The sequence below is a fragment of the Motacilla alba genome, chromosome 2, assembly GCF_015832195.1.
Source record: "Motacilla alba alba isolate MOTALB_02 chromosome 2, Motacilla_alba_V1.0_pri, whole genome shotgun sequence".
In the NCBI taxonomy this organism is placed as follows: domain Eukaryota; kingdom Metazoa; phylum Chordata; class Aves; order Passeriformes; family Motacillidae; genus Motacilla; species Motacilla alba.
This window is the reverse complement of record NC_052017.1, coordinates 48,870,400-48,889,457: the sequence shown is the minus strand read 5'-3', so window position 1 is coordinate 48,889,457 and position 19,058 is coordinate 48,870,400. Positions and strand designations below refer to the sequence as shown.

The 19,058-nt window shown below is 36.8% G+C and overlaps 1 protein-coding gene across 45 annotated transcripts in view; it reads right to left on the bottom strand.

The window, feature by feature from the left end:
- CLASP2 (cytoplasmic linker associated protein 2) overlaps positions 1-19,058 on the bottom strand; it is a 145,707-nt gene that overhangs the window by 56,104 nt on the left and 70,545 nt on the right. For all 45 annotated transcript variants that reach the window (XM_038123947.1, XM_038124000.1, XM_038123955.1 and 42 more), the window contains 8 exons: positions 16,645-16,724; positions 11,239-11,331; positions 10,447-10,592; positions 8,925-9,060; positions 5,750-5,820; positions 4,175-4,234; positions 2,972-3,049; positions 2,238-2,405 (listed from right to left, as the gene is read on the bottom strand). In XM_038123947.1, coding sequence (XP_037979875.1) covers positions 2,238-2,405; positions 2,972-3,049; positions 4,175-4,234; positions 5,750-5,820; positions 8,925-9,060; positions 10,447-10,592; positions 11,239-11,331; positions 16,645-16,724 — 832 coding nt within the window. The remainder of the gene's footprint in view (positions 1-2,237; positions 2,406-2,971; positions 3,050-4,174; positions 4,235-5,749; positions 5,821-8,924; positions 9,061-10,446; positions 10,593-11,238; positions 11,332-16,644; positions 16,725-19,058) is intronic.

The following is a 19,058-nucleotide window of genomic DNA, read 5'->3' as shown; positions in this document are numbered from 1 at the left end:
AAAAGCTTCATTTGTGAAAGACATTATGTGAAGTGCTATCTGCAGTAACAAGAAAAACAGGTGTCCAACTCATAAGCCTCCTCCAGTCCCAGATGTCTCAAGAATTAAGTTATAAATTAAAAAAGGAAATGCTGATGCTTCCAAGCAGCTAGACTCAATTTCCCCTGTTGGAATGTAGAGGCTCCCATAAGTTATAAAAGGAGAAAAATCCCATGTCTTTTCCTCAATGTTTTGTCTTCATTTCGTTCCCACTGCTAAAACAAGTAGCTACTGAAGCACAATCTTCCAGTCTGGTCAAGTTAAAATGTGAGCTCATCCTTTGGCCTGTTTGGAAGGGTAAAATGCAGCTGGAGAGACCCGGGAAATGAAAAAGACTGGTAGAAGAAAATAATAGCATATTCATTGGTTAAATGTCTGATGGGGAAAGTCTGTGCTTGATGAAATAGTTGAGTATTTCATCAACAGTCAAATTTCAAGCCGAGTCAGTGTCTCAGCTTTAGCAAAAATAATTCCTTTAATTTTAAACCTAAAAGTAGAGAGGAAAGAGATGCCTCATTCTATGTATTTACCCCAGTTATTAGCTCAGGTGCCCAGCAGTAATATAGAGGTCAGCACCATAACCTAAATCCTTACAGAAGAATATGTGTTTGCAGCTTGTTTTGAATAAACCTGCTTTTCTGACATGACTAACTAGTGTTTTGAAGGTACTTTGCCTCAAGTAAGGTGAGGAGGCTGAAATAGAACTCCTGACCTTACAACTTTCTCCAAACAAAAGTCCCAGACAACTGCCACAATCTATTGCAATTGACATTTTATGTAAACAGTTTCATACAGCTAGACAGAAGTCACCACATTTCTCTCTCATTCCTCCATCTTCTCTAAAACAATTCTGGATTAATGATCTGTATGAAATGTAAGTTCAGAAGGTCAAAAATCACAGAGGATCTGACTCCAGGAAATCATACCTTTATGTCCTAACTTAGCCTATACAGGGGGAATTCTGCATTCACTATACTAAAAGCCAGAAATAAAATTTTGGGTAACAAACATCCATCTGAATGCAAAGTCTGTAATAAATCAATTAAAATTTAATTATTTTCCAAAATCATCACCTCTTCTGTTCATTTCTTATTTTACCCCTCACTTCCTATACTGTAGCACTTACAAATCTTGCAACATGGGAAGCAACATTTGAAAATTTAAGAGTATTTTAAGATTCTAATTTCCCTGCAATTTAGTTTTTAACAATACATTACCAGTAACTCATTAACAGAACTTTTATTTTCAGATGGGGAACAAAGATTAATTTAAACAAGAATATTTAATCTTTGAATAAGTATTTGTGAAAAATGAAGTGCTGGCAATTGCTTGCATCACAGACAATAATTTTTTAAACAATTTTTTATAATTACAAGTATCATAGGAAAGCTAAGGTAAACCTCTGGTATTTAAGGCATTAGCCAAAAAAAAAGCGAATTCCAATATGTGAGAAGCAGTCTTTGCCTTCAACTAACAAGTGAGCAGACAAGCTCTGGTTTTGATAATGAAGATCTGAAATAATAAAAGGCTGAAATATTTTGAGGAAGCTTTCTAGCATTTAAAGGCAAAAATCACCACATACTACTTCTACTACTACTTCACATTTCTGCTAAAAAGCCAGTAGATTTCTTTTACTATTGGTACCTAAGAAAATTTTAATTTATTCAGATCAAGATTGTCTATGCATTTTTATACATGGGACTGCAGCACAGACCCACCCCGTAGTCACTGGCACAGCTATGAAATACTGCTAATACATATTCAGTACTACGAAGACAGGGAAAAAAACCCCCAATCAATCTCCAGTGAATCTCATTGTGGATGTTCCTTTCTCATGCTTGCCAGTAAAAAGAGATGATAAAGGAATTACACCATTATAGCTTTCCTAGACCTATTCAGCACATCAGAATCCTGGACATCAATATGAACCTTGAAGATATTTAGGTGTTTAAAGCAGCTGTTAAGGAATGAATGTATGAATACAGCATCCTAATATCCAGTTAAAGACTGTCTGTACTTTGCATCTTGCTGGGGTAACAGTGTCACATAGCAAAAGACCAGAGAAGAAATTTTTATTAAAAAAATTAGAAGTCATAAAATAAAACTGCAGCTTTTCTGTACTCAACAGGAATCTGGATTATTTGCTTTACAGAAACTGCATTTGTTTCTTGGCTCAGAAACTGTGAAGCGACCCTTACTTGAGGCTCTCCTGTGAGCTGGAGGATGACCTGTCTGACTGAGGGAGAGATGCTATACTGCCAGAATTCTTCAAGTAGGTCTGAAGGCTTCTTTGATAGGGTGGCTCCAGAGAATTGTACAGAGTCTCAGCTTCGCTAGGAAAGTGATTTCTAAGACCCAGGTAAGCCCTGCAAAAAAAGAATGACCACATGTAAATGCTCAGTATTTTCTTTAAAGGGTGGAGTCAGGAAATAAAGATTACAGGATGAACCATGGATGGGAGTGAAAGGAACTGAGAGTACATAAAGCACACAGCAATGCTCATCAAGTCAGCTACACGGACTGAATTAATCTTTTCAAAATAACGTAAGTCTATCCTCTGAATGTCTCACATTCACTTACCAGTTGTGTGGGGAAGCAAAAGGAATTGTTTTCTGGCTTTCTCACTAGTCAAAGTGCTGCAGCTGTTTAAAGACTTAATTAATGGGAGCAGAATGATTATGCAGCAACATCAACCTTTCTAACTCTTCTTTCAGTGGAATCATCAAATGCTGCACAACTGCATTGACTAACTTGGCTTTGAGAATGTCTTTTGCAAAAGAAACTAGGCAGCAATGCAGGACAGAAACATCAGTTTTTAAACAAACTTGTTTGTATCTTCTTCAGCCATGGATAGCAGCTCACCTTGGATTAGAGCCTTCTATCCCGCATTTAGCACATGCGATTTTTCAGAGCAAAATTAATCAAAACTCACTTTCTTGCCTCCACTCTTGCTTCTGCATCAGCATCGTGAATACCCTTCTTGATTGTTTCAACCAAGACAGCTGCATGCCTAGAAGAAAGACATTCTTCATGCTATTTTGCTATTCCAAATTCTAAGCAGTAGCTTTACACTTTAATTAACATTTCACCAAGTAAAAAACAGCTGCAATGCTAGTTCTTTCCAAAATATGCAGTAAACAAACACTTAAGCACACTGATGACATAACTGTACCTTCTGTAAAGGTTCAGGTCAGCTTACTCCTTCAATCTAAAAGGATTTTAATCTACTTCTGACAAACACCCACCTATCATACTTAAAAAGTTATTTAAAAATACCTTTTTAAAACACCTGCCTTCTTGAAACGGAAAAACTATTTCCACTGTTATATTAATAGTAGGAAAAGGGGAAAAATTAAGATCGTAAGTTTTCTTTCAGCTCCGAAAGCTTTTGGCATACAAGTTCTAAACCTGAATACAAGTTCAATGAACAGCAAAGTACCCATCAGAACACAAACTTGTGAAGATAAACAAGTTTTAATTCAAGGTAAGTTTTGGGCAGGAGGTTTGTTATTTGGGGGGTGAGGGAGAGGTGGTGGGTTTTGTGGGTTTTTCTAGACACTTTGGCATAAACGATTTCCCCATTACTCCCTTTCTCAGGAGCACCCTGGGGAAGCAGCAATATGACTGGAACAAGCTCGATTAATTCTTCAGAGCCTTTTCTGGATGCCCTTTATTCTCTTTGCTCCCACCCTGTGTTTACAGTGACCAACCTGCAGAACTGATGCATGTACAGTTTTCCTATCTATCTGGAGAAACCACAACGTGCCCTTACTCATTAGCACAAAAAAGTCCTCCAGCCTAAGCCCACTTGCCCTCTTTCACAGCAAACACACAGATTTCCTCCTGCCAGGAGAAAAGACAGATGCTTACCTGTAAATGCATTGCTCACACGCAGGATAGGAGAGGCAGAGGGTAAGGAGAGGAGGCCACAGGAAGCCAAGGCTGGAACATACAGCTCTCCTTCCCCCTGGCACCTGAATGAGTCGCATGACCTGCTGTGCTAGAAAGGCTGTCTATGCCAGAAAGGCTGGCCAACACTGAACAACATAATCCAATTAAAGGATTCAAGGACAATATTTCTGTCTTAAATTACATTAGCAGTTTATTTTAGGGGAAAAAGTATACTGGCCCATACCTTTCCAGTGAATGTGTTTGCCACTCTTGTAATAACAGGTCTAAAAATTCAAAGGAGCGCCTAAAAACACAGAACCAAAGTCATAATTAAATACTCATTTCTCTAATATGCTTGTGGAATAAACACTAACTTTACTCTCTCCCCCTGAGGGAATTAAATGAAATAAAAGTACCTTTATCTGCCAAATAAGGGCATTGGTCACCTTATTGGAAAGTTAAAGTATTCTGTATATTAAGCAAACACGCAGACTAAGTAGTCTTAAACTTCAAAATAACAGACATGGTTCAATTAACAACGTGCTGTTCAAGTCATGTTATTACATATAGCCCATGTTAACTGTATTAGTCCCAAAATAACAGACATAAATTAATGAAGTTGAAATAATTGTACCGAGTAAAAAATCCTAATATAAAAATATATTAAAAACACAATATAGGATTTCTGTGGTAGTATACTTCTGTCCCTAACACCCTTCCCATCCTCCCATCTGTCACTACTGAGTATGTAGCATAAAGGAAAACATGAGATCATTAGCAGAGGGCTCTGCATATAGAAAGCACTGCAAAAGATTTTCTGGCACTGTACTAATGAAGATATCTAACTGCATTCATTATTAATTTGGGAACCTTGACAATTTAGCAAACAGCCATTAGCAAAAGGCATACTTTTAAAAACTATGTCTGAAGCTAGATCCTGATGAAAAAAATCAAACTGACACAGATTAGGGAGGTGTAGATAATTTCCAAACATATAGTTTCAGGCTGTCAGGTTCACTATCTCTTTTTCTGGTTATTCAGCATTTTTGACCTGTTCTGGAGGGACAAATTTGATTTCTTTTCTGCCCAAATGCTTCAGACATCGGCAAGGCATGGCAAGAAACCCTACAAAGCTTTTTACTACTACAATCGATCTTGTGTTTTGTTGTCTTTCCAAAAGAATGAAAGCAGTATGGAGACAATGCCTTCACTGATGCTCACTGGATTGTGAACTGCAGCACCAAAGTCACCTACAGTCAAATGTTCCTCAGTAAAGGCACAGCATGTGGAGGCACTGAAGCCCTTAGAATTGTTTCGCAGTCAAACCAGAATTTATGGCAGGTCAGTACAATCTGTAACACTTGCTCTTGCTCTGGATGCAAAAGCAGCTTAGACTCAAAGTAATTCAGATGCTCAAGTTGTTTCCTGCATACACACAGTGACTTTACTTTCAGGACTACTGTCGGTCCAGAAACAGCATTAACTGCTTTTGTGTGATTTGGTGCAGAAAATGGACACTGTCAAATACCAATTCCTTTTCTCAAGAGCCAATCCACATGTTCAAGCATCATGTTCTCAGAGAAAGCAACATGCTGGAGATGCAGCTGAACTGTTGAACACCACAATATGTGGATGCTCTGTGTCCTAAGGCAGCTGCCACTGTCTCAAGGTTGAAATTAATTTTTGCAGTCTACTGGCTAACAGTTTTGTGTGTTCAGCATTTATGGCCACAAATCTTCTAATTTGTTAATTTTCAACATAGGATAATCATATTTCAAAAAGCAACAGCTTTGATAATTTTCATTTATTATGTACTCACCTTCTAACTGCAACTGATTTTGAGGTACAGTTGCTTGTTATTAAAGGTATGAGTCGTGGCACATGAGTATGCTGCCAAAAAAAGGACAAAGCAGTTAATGAGAAAAGCATTCCTGAATCCTGAATTTGTACTCTACTTATTAATTCAAACAGAATTAACACCATAATAAAAACTGCAATAATTTAAACTGCTTACCAAAACTAAATCATAGAATACTATTAAATGAAAGACTGCTGTTAGCATGTCAATTGACTAAAGCTAGTTTCTTCCAAAAGGTCAAGCAAAAACCACTTCCAGTGCCATCAACAATAACATCATGATATGTAATACTTTGCTGTCGAAAGTAATACAAGAAGTTCAAATGTAGCTGTCTCCTCATAGGAGTTGAAAGCTGATGCTATTTTCGTTTTGCCACAGGAATAAAAAAAGTAATAGTCGTTGCTGTCTTAAAAGTCAGGGTTATAGAGCAAAAAGTGAATCAATGAATATGAAAATACAGGCATTCTTAGAAGGATCAGTATGATTAGTACAAGGATCAAGCGTCCTTTAATGCAAAATACGTCAATAAAGTAATAAAAGCATTGACATATAAGCAAGCTTATATATACAATCTATATGGAAACACCTGACAGGAGAAGAAAGCTATTAAACTATGCATAAGATAAAATACATTCAATCCAAATGTATCACAGAATTCAGAATTAAAGCTGCCTTACTTCAGCTTTTCTGAACTAATTGTAGACACAAAGCACTACCATTTTAATTTCAAGTAAGAGTAATATGGCTTAACAAATCTATTTTCAGTTAATTTCTTTAGTCCTTTCTTGATTAAATATCTACAGTATACAGTCCCCAATACAGTGTGATAGAGTAGGCTAATTAAAAAAAAACCCATGATCTTTAGTACTGAAGAATTCTTACTCTCTCATGTATCACAGCTGCAGGATATAAACACACAAATCACAAAAAAAAAAAAAAAGAGATAATCATCAGCTCACAGAGTACTGCCAATTTTAGGATTAGGAAGGAATTAATCAAAAATTCTGGAAGACCCTAACAGTTATATTTGTTTGTCCTGATACACTTTTAAACACAGTTTTAGTGGGTTTGTTTGTGTTTTGTATAGATAGCAAATTGAAAAGAGGCATATCACTTCCAGAAAGGGACAATGAGCCAATCGGGGGTAAAAATAAAGTTTTTTACAGATGGAGAAACCTGTACATTCCAAGTCATTGGAGCTATCGATGTTGTAATTTCTAGAAAGTATTTTGCAAAGGAATCAAAGCCTCAGGCTTGCTTTAATTCTGTTTTTAACATGTCATACTTCACCTGCTACTCCTTTGAGGATGTAATGATATGTGCTTCCTTGCAAACCACCTTGAAGACAAACCTGAATCCTGCCTCCTTCTGAGAAAGATTTCTGCCACCATGCCATCTCTCCATGATTCCCTCCCTGCTCCCCCACCTTTTTTTTTAACTGGCTTCCTGATGTACTAAGAGTCAAGAAAGAGAAATCAGATTGCAGTGTAAGAACTTCCTGGAGAAGAAATATGAAATCAAATGAAGGCACAAAGATGAGATGAAGCTCTTCAAGATCACTGGTATAACACAGCCTCTCTGTTTTTATGCAGACTCACTCTACAGCAATTACACAGTAAAGCACCAGGATCTGAACTGGCTGTCACTTGATGCTGGTGGGAATTTTTGAGTAAAACACTGACTCCAAAAACTGCAGTAGCTTGGGTTCTAAATATTCAATTGATCAAAGACCCTCTGACCAATACTCATTTAGTCCAAAGGACAGAAGCCCAAACAGGCATGGGGCTGCACTTCTTTTTGATATTTAATTCGGAAATCTGAATTTTCTGCTAAAAAACCTCACATATGCCATTTACTGGTTGGGTATTTGAACACTGTGGATAGGATTTTCTTGTTTTTTATGCTTCAAATCCACTATGTTAAGTCACAGCTAAGAAGAACAGAAATTTAAGCAAAATCAGGGCAACTATAGCTGATGTGTAAGTTTGTCTTCAAATGAATTGAACCAATGAAGCCAATTTAATGTAATTGGTGAATGTTTATAATTTCTTACATGCCTGTGCTTGTCTTACACTCCTGCAAATGGTATTGTTCTGTTACAATTCTAATTATCCTGTGTAAGGTGTATTCCTTCCCTCTCAAGTCTGTGCCATCTCACAGTAGAGAGTAAGAGTCTGGGGGAAAAATTATCAAGGGATTTTGTCTTAGCCCAAGCGCTGATGCAAAGGTCATGCATGCAGAGGTCTCAGAGCACATTCTCAGAGGCACAGAGAGACAAAGCAAGTACATTCCAAACCACACTGAAGATGGCAACAAAAGGTGTAAGTGATGAAACCTCTTAGGTTTTCCAACAACTTACAAAATTAAAACCACCGATGAGATCACAGTAAATTGCACTAAGAGCTTGGCATTAAGAACACCATAACTTCTAATGTAGAAACTACAGGCAATCTCACACTTTATGTGAAACACAAAAATATCAGTACAAGTCCCAAAACTCTAAATATCTTGCCCGAGACACCAATCAGTAGATGTTCAAAGAACATTCAGTAGAAAAGAGCTAGGACAGAACACTCCTCTGTTCTATATGTTATAGACTTGGGAACTCAGCTTAGAAAGTTCTTGAATTTAAAAATTCAAGTCTCTATTGGGTTTTTCTTCCATGAACTTGTGCTTTCTGAACTGATCCAGGTATGTGTAGCCTCTTCCATAGTTCGAAATTTTTTTTGGGGGGGGAGGGTATATGTAGAAACAAATACCTTTGTTTTGTTGTTTGCAGTATTTAAATTCTCACTAGGTTGCTTAGCTACTAGCTTAACTTCGTATTTTCCAAGAAGGCAGTTAAAAGCAGTTACCCTTTGAAACACGCTTGGTCTTTTTTCAATTCACACATTACAAAAAAAAAACCCCAAAACCACAAAAACAGACTAGCTGTTTACATCTATTCTTTCATCTTTACTATGACAATGCTGTCAATTGGTTTCAGTGATATGTAGTATTTGTCTACCCATGAAAAGAAACATTACTCCTCCATTAAAGAATGATTTAAAAACTTGTATTTCAGTGTTGTTGTTATCTCTGCCAACAGCCACGACCTGAAAATTCCTAGCAGGTGAAGTGAGAGTGGAACACCTACCCGAATGATGAACCTGATGGCTGCACACCCAGAGGTTGCCATCACTTTGGCGCTGTTGGGAACCAGGTTAAAAAGAGTAGGCACAATTGCTTCAGCGCCATGGTCAAACTTGTTTCCCAGAACAGTTGAAAGGTGGCTGTTTAGAGAAAACATCAATTAGTTTCTTAGTCTTAAAATAACAAAGTTCATTGTGGATTTTAAAGATTCATCCTTCCAAACAACAGAATTTCTTAATTTCACGATTTCCAGGCACACTAAGAAATGAATAACTTTATTTCATAACGAAAAACAAATACTACAATTGGAAAGGCTAAATTTTCACATACCCATACAGTATCACTGTATTTCTGCTTTTTAACGCACTTTGAGCTGTATAAATCTAAAATTTTTAATAAATTATTAAGTTTTTTTTTCTTTTGAATGCAGGCAAGACTACTGAACTCACCACAATCAGCCAACCATAAAATTTGACTCCCTTGTCTGTTAAAGGTTATGTTTTCAGTTTTAACAATATAAAAAACACACTCCACACACAGTAATTTAACTGTCCATTGGTGACAACAAATGCTTGTTTCATGCAGAAAGACTACATAAAAAGGATTTGTAGCCAGCAGCAAATGACACATCAAATATATCAAAGTTTTAGGGATCAAGGAAAATTCCAGGTTGTTAGGATTTCCTCTCGGTCTGTTCAAACAGGAGACCAGAATAGGAAGGGTGAACTCTGTGGTGGTCCTGTTTCAGATGACCACTGAAAACCAGTGGTTACACTAATGTCTTTCCAGAGGATTAAAAAAAGTCACGGAAAACATGAAAATGTGAAAGACAACCCTGGTTTTCCCCTCTGGCCTTGACTTTAAAGGAGTCCACGAGATGCTAATGGTGAAGATTTTATTTCAGTTTAGCCACAGCTTCTAAAATTATCACGGTCATCTGTCTCTTGCCCGGAGAGACAACCCTGGAAGTGCTCAAGGCTAGGCTGGATGGGGCTTTGAGCAATCTGGTCCTGTGCAAGGTGTCCCTGCACAGCCAATGGGGTTGGAACTAGATGATCTTTAAGATCCCTTCTAACTCAAACCCATTCCACGATTCCCTGAGAGGCAGTACCTCAGCAAAATGCTCTATGTTCAAACCACTACAGCGCTATTCACATTGTCTTTAAGAGCAGTGCCAGTGAAGTGCTGTGCCAACCACCCAAGCATAGGTGATCCTAAGATAAGTCCCCAACATCATTCACAGCAGTTTGTATTAATCTGCACTAATAATGACTTGGCAATGATGGTAACCGGTTATTCACATACAGTTTGTTACAGGATTATCAACTACATGTATCCCCTCAGAGAACAAATTCCTTTAAGCATTTATTTTCCTCTGTGGCTTCAGATCCTGACTTGACTCTATCGGTCACAGAGTACAGCAGTCCAACAAGAGAATCTCAGCTGGGATACTGATAAAGCACCTCTAAGCCAACCCCCACAGTAACACCTAGCAAGGTGCACAAAGGCACACGAACTGTACTTACGCTACAGTAATGCAGGCTTCTCTAACCACCTGGGATCTGAGATCCTTGGCTGACAGCTTGAAAGCACCATCCAAGAGCCGTAAATGCTGGAAAAACCCATCGTACTGTGCAGCTCCAGCAACGAGCAAGGACCGAACCTTCTTCAGCTAAAAAAATCAACGCGTTTGGGTTAGGACACTGCCAATATGCATTTCAAAACAAAAGAAAAAGGAACAGCTTCACTATGCAAAAACACATGTTGGCATGTCTTTAAAGCAAAATTTAAAAAAAATTATGGCAGTAATTAAAAAGGACTGTAAAGAATTTGTATTAAGCTCTAGAGGTAAAAAAAAATAAATCTCAGAATCCAGAACACAAATACACAAACACATAATTCCATTCACATACCTGTTCATAAACATTAAGATGCCATAAACCTGATTAAAAATATAAATGATACATACACAAACACTTTAACCCTGTAAGTGGAACATTTTATATCTGTGCCCAAGAGATATTAATGCTAGCACTTAACCTGTAGAATATGCAACTTTGCATAAATGGCAAACTTAAACACCTGTGATGGCTTTTAGAAAAGCTTCCACCTGAACGTCAGCAAAAATGCACTTCAGACTTCAAAAAAATACTCAAACGTACTTGGTATACAGAAATTCCAGGTATAAAAAATAAAACGAAAAGTTCTTTCATTACATGGAGTGCAATGACTTTAGGAAAAAACCATTTTAGAATATCTGTCTGTCTGTGCTTTATGAAATACACCCACCCAAGCCTGAAATCAGATAAAAAGTTTACCGCATTAGTTCGCTGATCCCAGTCATGTTTGTCATCTGAGAGAATTTCCCTGATTTTGTTCAACGTTTCTTCAAGTTCTCGACTAGAATAGATCTGAAATATTAAAAATAAAAAATTAAAAAACCACCCAAACAATCAGGAAGTTCATATTGTTAATATCCCAGGTAATGTGATGAATAAAAATAGCTAGAGAAGAGCAAAAACACGATTCTAATCCCACAAATCTTACCCTCAAAGTTCCAGAGATCTGTGTAAGAGTTGTAAATGGAGATTTTAAGACCAATCTGTAAGGATATCACTGAGTAATGAATATTTATGAGAAAAAAAAATGCTGAAGAAGCAACATTTTCCTTTTCTTTCTTTCCTTTTAGCTCATCACAAAGACTTTCCCCTCTACCTTTGTGATGAGCTAATCATATCCACAATTTCGTTAACTCCACTTAAAAAAATAAATCATTCAATAGGAGCAGAGGTCTTAGACAATCTGTTGCAATGCTACGGAAACTCAGTTTCATTTTCATACTCCCATAATGAAACTCAACCAACACTTTACTCATTGCGACTCTTTTGGAGCTGGGACTCTCTAGGAAACTAACTGGGCTGTGAGAACACTGAAATTAAAATTTGTCTGAAAAATTAAATTAAAAGGCTTTCATAGCTTCTCTATGTATTGCTACTTTAAGACTATCATTTATTAACTCATGCAATCAGTAAATAAATATAAGGAGCCACCTCTAGTCAGAATTCTCACTATACAGTAAGACCACCAATACTGAAGCCTGAACAATCTAATCATACAACAGTCACTATTTGTTTATATATGAATTAATCTCTTTACTGAACTGTACATGTATAAGAACAGATTTTTAAAGAAGGAATAAAAAAACCTACTAATGGAAAAAATATTATTTTTTAATTAACTGTTTTCCCTTCAAATTTCCTGGACATCACTCAAAGGATGCTTTTTTTCTGCTTCCACTGCATATACAAAATGTAAAGTTCTTTTTCCCTTCAGACTGAGAACAAGTTTAAGAGAATATGAAGCAAAATACTAAGCAGAAACTTAACCTGGCCAGGGTTTTGGTTTTTGGTTTTTTTTTAAAGTATCTTCAGCTAAACATTTCCAGTTTTTTGGATCAGAAGTTTTCTTATGTAATCACATTAGGCAAAACTCACTGACCCATACACAAGCACCTGGCACCACCTGAGACACCTTCAAGACATAGGGCTGGCAGACGTGGGTAAGGACTTTAAGGAAACTCACACCTTTCTACAGTGAAACCTGGACACCAGCATGATAACTTAGGTAGCACCTAAACAGCAGGGCCTAATACTCCCTTAAATACTTATTTAAGACATCACTTTTGTATGTGCAAGAGCCCACAGAGGAAAGAAGGGCCGGTGGTTAGGACACCTTGTTTTGCTGTGTCTCTTGAACACACTGTAGTTCTAGCATGTATATATGCATCTTAGATCTTACTGTTAAAACAATGCAATGTCTTTCTTCTGTTCTGCAGTTACTCTGTACGATTGTTTTCTTTAAAATATCTTAATTTCCCAGGCATCTTGAAATTACTGTAAGGGTTATTCCAAATACAGTCTAGTTTTCCAGTTTCCTGAACACATCAAATTATTTAACTTAAAAAAGATACGGAACCTTAACTCTATTGACCTCTATTATTTTCCCAACACTAACAGAATATGGTTATGGAGGTATGCATATTTCAGTGCTGAAATATGGAGGAGGTGAAAGACATCACAGCTCTAAAACACCTTCATACTGCATTTCCAGAATAAACAGGGTAGGAATCTTTTCAGAAACAGATTAATCAGTATACCCAGACCAGCTTCACTATAAGATGGAAAACAATTTCTGAATATACTTTACCAACAAAAGTGAGATTTTTATTACCATGCAGCTGTGTGAGGTCTTCCAGGACACACTGTGGAAGCAGCTTTCCACTTCTATACAGGAGACATGACTGCATCCATAAAAACCAGAAAGCTATTCCTCATGATTACTGTTTCCTTCACTGGAATTCACTGAACATCTGATGTATAACTTACTTAAAATGAACAAGTGACTTAATGAAAAAAAGTGGGTCCCAGTGTAAGATACTTTCTACTCCACCGCCCACAAAATTGAACATGAGTTCTGTATCACCATTTAAGATATTTGTGTATATTGGCAGCCTATTAATAGTTGCTAAACAACTCTAAGTTTATTCTAACACTAATTCTGTAAGTACCATACTCTTAAAAAAAGAAGTATTAGATGTGTCTCAGTAAATTTTTTTATCAAAATTAATTTCCATTCTGAAAGAAAATTTTTATTTTTCTTTGAAAGTATAAAGGACTAGTCACTGGTTAACTCAAGATGCAGTTTCATATTACAGTGACACTTCATGCCATCAGAATTCATGACAGGATTCAACCTCCTCAGAATCTCCCTTTACCATAACTCTCTTTGACCTGTCTCCTGCTCAATTTAGACCTTTAATACACAGAAAGCTCATCCTACAAGAGGAGAGGCAAGAATTTCTTTGCCAACTCAGCATTTTTCTGTGAATTTATCATAAAGCGAGGTGCTACAAGAAGGGAAGGAGGATGATGCCTTTTGGTGGCATCTAACTGAGGACTGTTCAATGCACACTCAAATCCCAGTCTGAAGTCCTAGTCAAGGTACAAAAACTTCATTAAGTCAATCCTGAAAATACACCATTTTTGTTGTCAGCCTCTGTGTCATAAGAGACCATGCTGTACAGTATAGCTATTTCTGCAAGATTAAAACATGCTGGGCACCAGGCAAACACAGAAGCAACCTGTACAATGAGTTAATGTCCACCCCATTAGCATTTCCAGGCAAAGAACTGAATTTTTTCTTTAATTACCTGGTACAAATAGAACAGGACTTAGGAATATTCAAATTGGCAGTGTAGAATTTAATAAGTGGTATAATTTTATTTTGTCATTAAATGAAAACCATAATTTCACTTAAAAATCCTGTATTTTCAACGCTGTACATACCTACCTTAATTTCACAGGAATAAAAGGCAATAGTTTAATAATTTCTTTTCTCCCTGCCCTCAATTAATTACACTTTTAGGCCAAGATGAAATTATGTGTTCAGCCAATGACATAATGCATTTTTTGCTCACAAGCTCCCACATGAAACTTTATAAAAAATACCTGAACTTGTTTTCAAACAAATTTTAGTTATTAATGGGAGTTACTCCTAATAACCCAAACACAGAATTTTCTTCTGTTTCAGCAAAGGCTTAAGTTGAAAAACAGTATGGTTGTAACCTTAATATGAGGGCACAATCCTGTCACTACAGTACTTTTTGGCACACAGATCCATCAGACAACATCTAAAAATCACCCATCTTCTTCATAAACTGCTGCTATCCATTAGAGGGCAACATAAACACACCTCATTAAAGGCAACTTTAACATCAAAGACAGAAAAATTAAAAGCTCAAACACAAGTAAGAATAATAACTATACAGATGGAAAGTATTTTCAATATGGGGATTTAAAAACTGGGTACAAGTAAACAATATGACATTCCTAAAAAAAGATGAGCAGTCATATGAACAGCTTACTGGAAAGTCAGATCTACCATTGGAGACTTTTAAGGATGACTTAAAACATACCTACCCTGGAAGTAGCCTCAATTATTTGACTGATTCAAATGCACTTAATCTTGATCCAAAACTGAATCTGGTTTTCCTTTCTTACTTTCACTGAAGCCACTACCCAAACCCATAAATGCAATGAAAACAGAAGAGACACAGGAATGGGCCCAGTAACATCCCAACAACTCTCTCTCGTCATGCTGTCCTTTGCTTTTAGGATAATTTGATAAACTACAGGTCATAAACACTGTTTCTTCACAGGTCCAACAGAGACATTTCCCACTTGCTTAGTAATTACCATGGCTGCAAAACATGATATCTGCTTTTTTTTTTTTTTTTTTCTGAAAGATCAGAGACTGCCCACAACCAGAAACATGAAGTTAGCCAGGAAGTCATTATTGCTAAGGACACAAAAAAAAAAATCATTTTTTTTTTCTTGCATGCTCATCCATGAAACAAGTAGGTAATTTTGGAGTCAGCTACACATTTCTCTCCTGCCTCCTCACCTCAGCTTGAGGGAGATTACTAAAGACAAATGTCTTTCTGCTCTATCCCCTGCAGTTTAGAGAATGACCTGCCTTCCTAGGCCATTCCAGCAGACAGACAGAAAATAACATGTGTTGGTCTATGTCCTGTGGTCACCTCAGTTTTGTTCCTGCAGTGTTACCAACCAGCCTGAGTAATTAGAGAACTTTTTGTGGGACTCTGTGCTTGGGACTGCAGACACTAAGGCACTGAACTACAAGCATCAAATTCTCTGTTCTGTGGAACATGGCTCTGTTCAACATAACAGGGATAAACAATATTAAGAGCTGCATTTTTTTATCCTCTGAAGAATTCTTAACACAGTCTGAAGAGGCAAAGATACATAAAGCTCTTACAGTGTTAGACAAAGACTTCCTTGATGTGACAGGGATCATGGAGATTGAGTGCTCCCTCATGAAAGCAGACAGTATTGCTGCCTGCAGAAGCAGATCTAACAAATAACTATGCTTGGGAAATAAAAATAGAACAAAAGTACATATCAAGAAAGGGGAGTCTTACAAAATCCTTCTGTCATTTAGGAACTATGGCTTACTGAGATTTTGGTTGTTCTCCACACTTCAGATCCTCAAAGAAAACTTATTCAAAATAGCCCTTGTACACTCCACACATATTACATGACTCAACTATGTGAAAATATCAAACACATGCAATTCCCACAGTAAAAGAATAGAAATTCAAATCTGACATTTTAATTAAGAACTTGGAATCCAACAAGTTCATTAGTATGAAAATAAGGCACTAGATTATTTTTTTACGTATTACTAGAATAAGGGCATGTATACCAGACACACATCATTACAATTCAGGCAAATTTGAAAATACAATTCTTGAGGTTTAAAGTATATGCCTATATTATTATTACTTGATCATGTCTTGAAACTGTAGGCCTAAACTTTCCAAACGTCATGTTAATCTTTTTCTTATTGAAACATCCAATTATTTTCACTAGTTCCCTGAAAAAGTTTGAGAAAAGCAATACGGCATTTTAGCCAAAACACAGTGTGGTAACAATTAGTGGACAGTAAAGAAAAGGTGGCACTTTCTTTGGTAACTCCTGGGAAAATATAAAGAGCTTTCCATGAGACTCTAAGGTCAAAAAGAGGGAAAAGTAATGATGCTTGCTTGGAACAATGTAAAATTATGTAAATTTTAAAAGTAGGTTAACCTATTATTGCAAATAACATATTTCTGAAGACAAGCATGAATATACACAGCATCTTACCTGTACAGTAGGAACATCTGTAAATGCCCTAATAAAATCATCCTCATCCACAGCTCCAGCTCCTCCTTCTTTAGAGGAACCTAAATAAACATAAAATACTGTTAAACAGGATATAACATATATCAAGGTTTGATATCTCTTACAACTATCTTTCACCATACCTACTTTCAAACATTTAATATATCTCACAAAAATGCTGCTTTTTTGTGTAGAATTGTACATCATGTGCAAAATCACAAGACCTTGAACTCTCACTTCACCATAAGGAAAAAAACGACATTTTGTTTACCCAAAATGAACAATTCCAACTAATTTCCAATTTTACAAATTTAATGGTGTCATAATTTTTATTTTTGTGTCTAACTGGAAACATGTTTCGTATAACAATCCTCTAGCAGCTATTTGCATTCAATTCTGAGACCTGCACCCTGACAATAAAAATGTTCTAAAATAAAGCCCCAAATTTCAAACTATTTACCAGAGCAAGAGTTATTCATCACTAAATGGAACTCCTCAGGATGAATTTTCATCTTAACATTTGTGCCTTAAGTAATCAATCCTGGAAGTCTGGGGGTTGATTTTTGTCTTTTTCAGTATTGTCATGTGGAGCTAAGAAGTGTGAGGTACATTTCTTAGTCTTAAGGTTACAAGAACTTCAACAATGAAAGAAAAGACACAGTGAGGAGAATTTGCACCGGAGCAAAATCTGAAGTTCACTCTCTTTGTTTTCAGACCACTCACGATGGAACTGTTCTCACATGACAGCCAAAGATACCCAGCAGAAGGACTAAGGAAGAATACTGGCAGGTAACCAACCACCTGCTGGTTTCACACTGGTATACCTTGCACATTTCATTAACATCTTGTCTCAGAAGCTAAGACAACTCTAAGCAAGAAAACTATTTAAAAACAACATCTGGATTTTGCTTTCCTGCAAAAACTCAGGTTATCAAGGAAGACCTTTCTTTCTTTAAAGACATGAGCTCAAGTCTACTATCAAATCAAAGAACAAGGTCATCAGATCCAGGCTATGCTATAAGTCTAGAACTCCAAGCACAAGGTGAAGCTTGGCAGAATCCTTAAGTATCTTCAATAATTGCATGAGGAAGGTAATACGACAAAACATATTAACCGCATGGAATCAGTCCAGTTGAACATTTCCTTTGTGAAAGGAAAAACATAAATCTGTCATAGCAAATGAGTATTTGGGAACAAGTGCCTCTTTCAGAGTGAGGCCTATAGGATAGAGGGCAGAATGTCCTCCCTAAATGGCAGAATGAAATGGAGGCATCACACAGAGAAGACACATATTTTACTAACTACAGAACAACTAAAAATCATAAAGAAAAAGCATTTAAGAGGCTGAGTGGTCAACCGGAACAAAAAGCTAGGAATGCTTGATGAATCAAATTTTTGGTGGCTGCACTCTAAGAACCATGGTTTACAGTCCCTGATCTCTTCATTCTAGTGAAGGAAATTATGTCTGCTGTGTTAGTATACGTGTGCAGTTTGGAAGCATGAGGGTGCACTACTACTACAGATTTGGTGGCAAACTTACTAGATCTCAACATTGCTGTGCAGAACAAGATCTCTCACATGCCTTTGTGGCTCATTAGTATAAAACCACAAAATCTGGACACGGTACCTGTAGTATGACATAGGAACACGTAATAGATTTTGAGTGCCTTAGCTCAAGGATGCTGTAAAGAGATGCTGTGTGCAACACATTTCAATGTGTGTATCTCCAACACCATCTGTCACAATTGACAGTGGCAGCCAGAAGAGAAAAAAGAAATTATAACCACTTATTTCTTCTCCTTCCAGAGAGTAGAGGGAACAAACTCTTCCAATAAATTTAATGACTATTTGACCAGCTAAAAAAAAATTAAGAGGGAAAGATTCATTTACACCTAGAACACACCCTTCTGCCACACAAACCTGTACAGCTCTTCAAAGGGAGAATATCCTTGTCAGAGCAGAATTTTGTGGAGAGACACCTTGAAAGAAGTAATTTGGCCCAGAGGCACCACGTTGAAGTAGGCGGTACAAACAGCTACTTAGATGCTCAGATCATAACACAATTTGTTTGTCCACAAATACTCTGACATTTAAGGAAGTCTCACAGAAACAAAACAGAGTCAATATAAAATCCCTACTCAAGAAAAGTAAACGGAAAAGTAAGGTGATAAAAGTTCAGTATTATTATTCAGTTACATAAATACACAAACACCGATGGCTAACACAGGGAAAAAAGTACTTTGCATTCCCATCCTTTACTTACCTATTTTTTTCCCCTAGGGAATAAACGATAGAAACATTACAAATTGACACATATAGGCCATGAACACAAAAATACAGAAAAATGTTTGGGTTTCAAGTATTTCTAGTTCACTGCTGTACACCATAAAGATTAA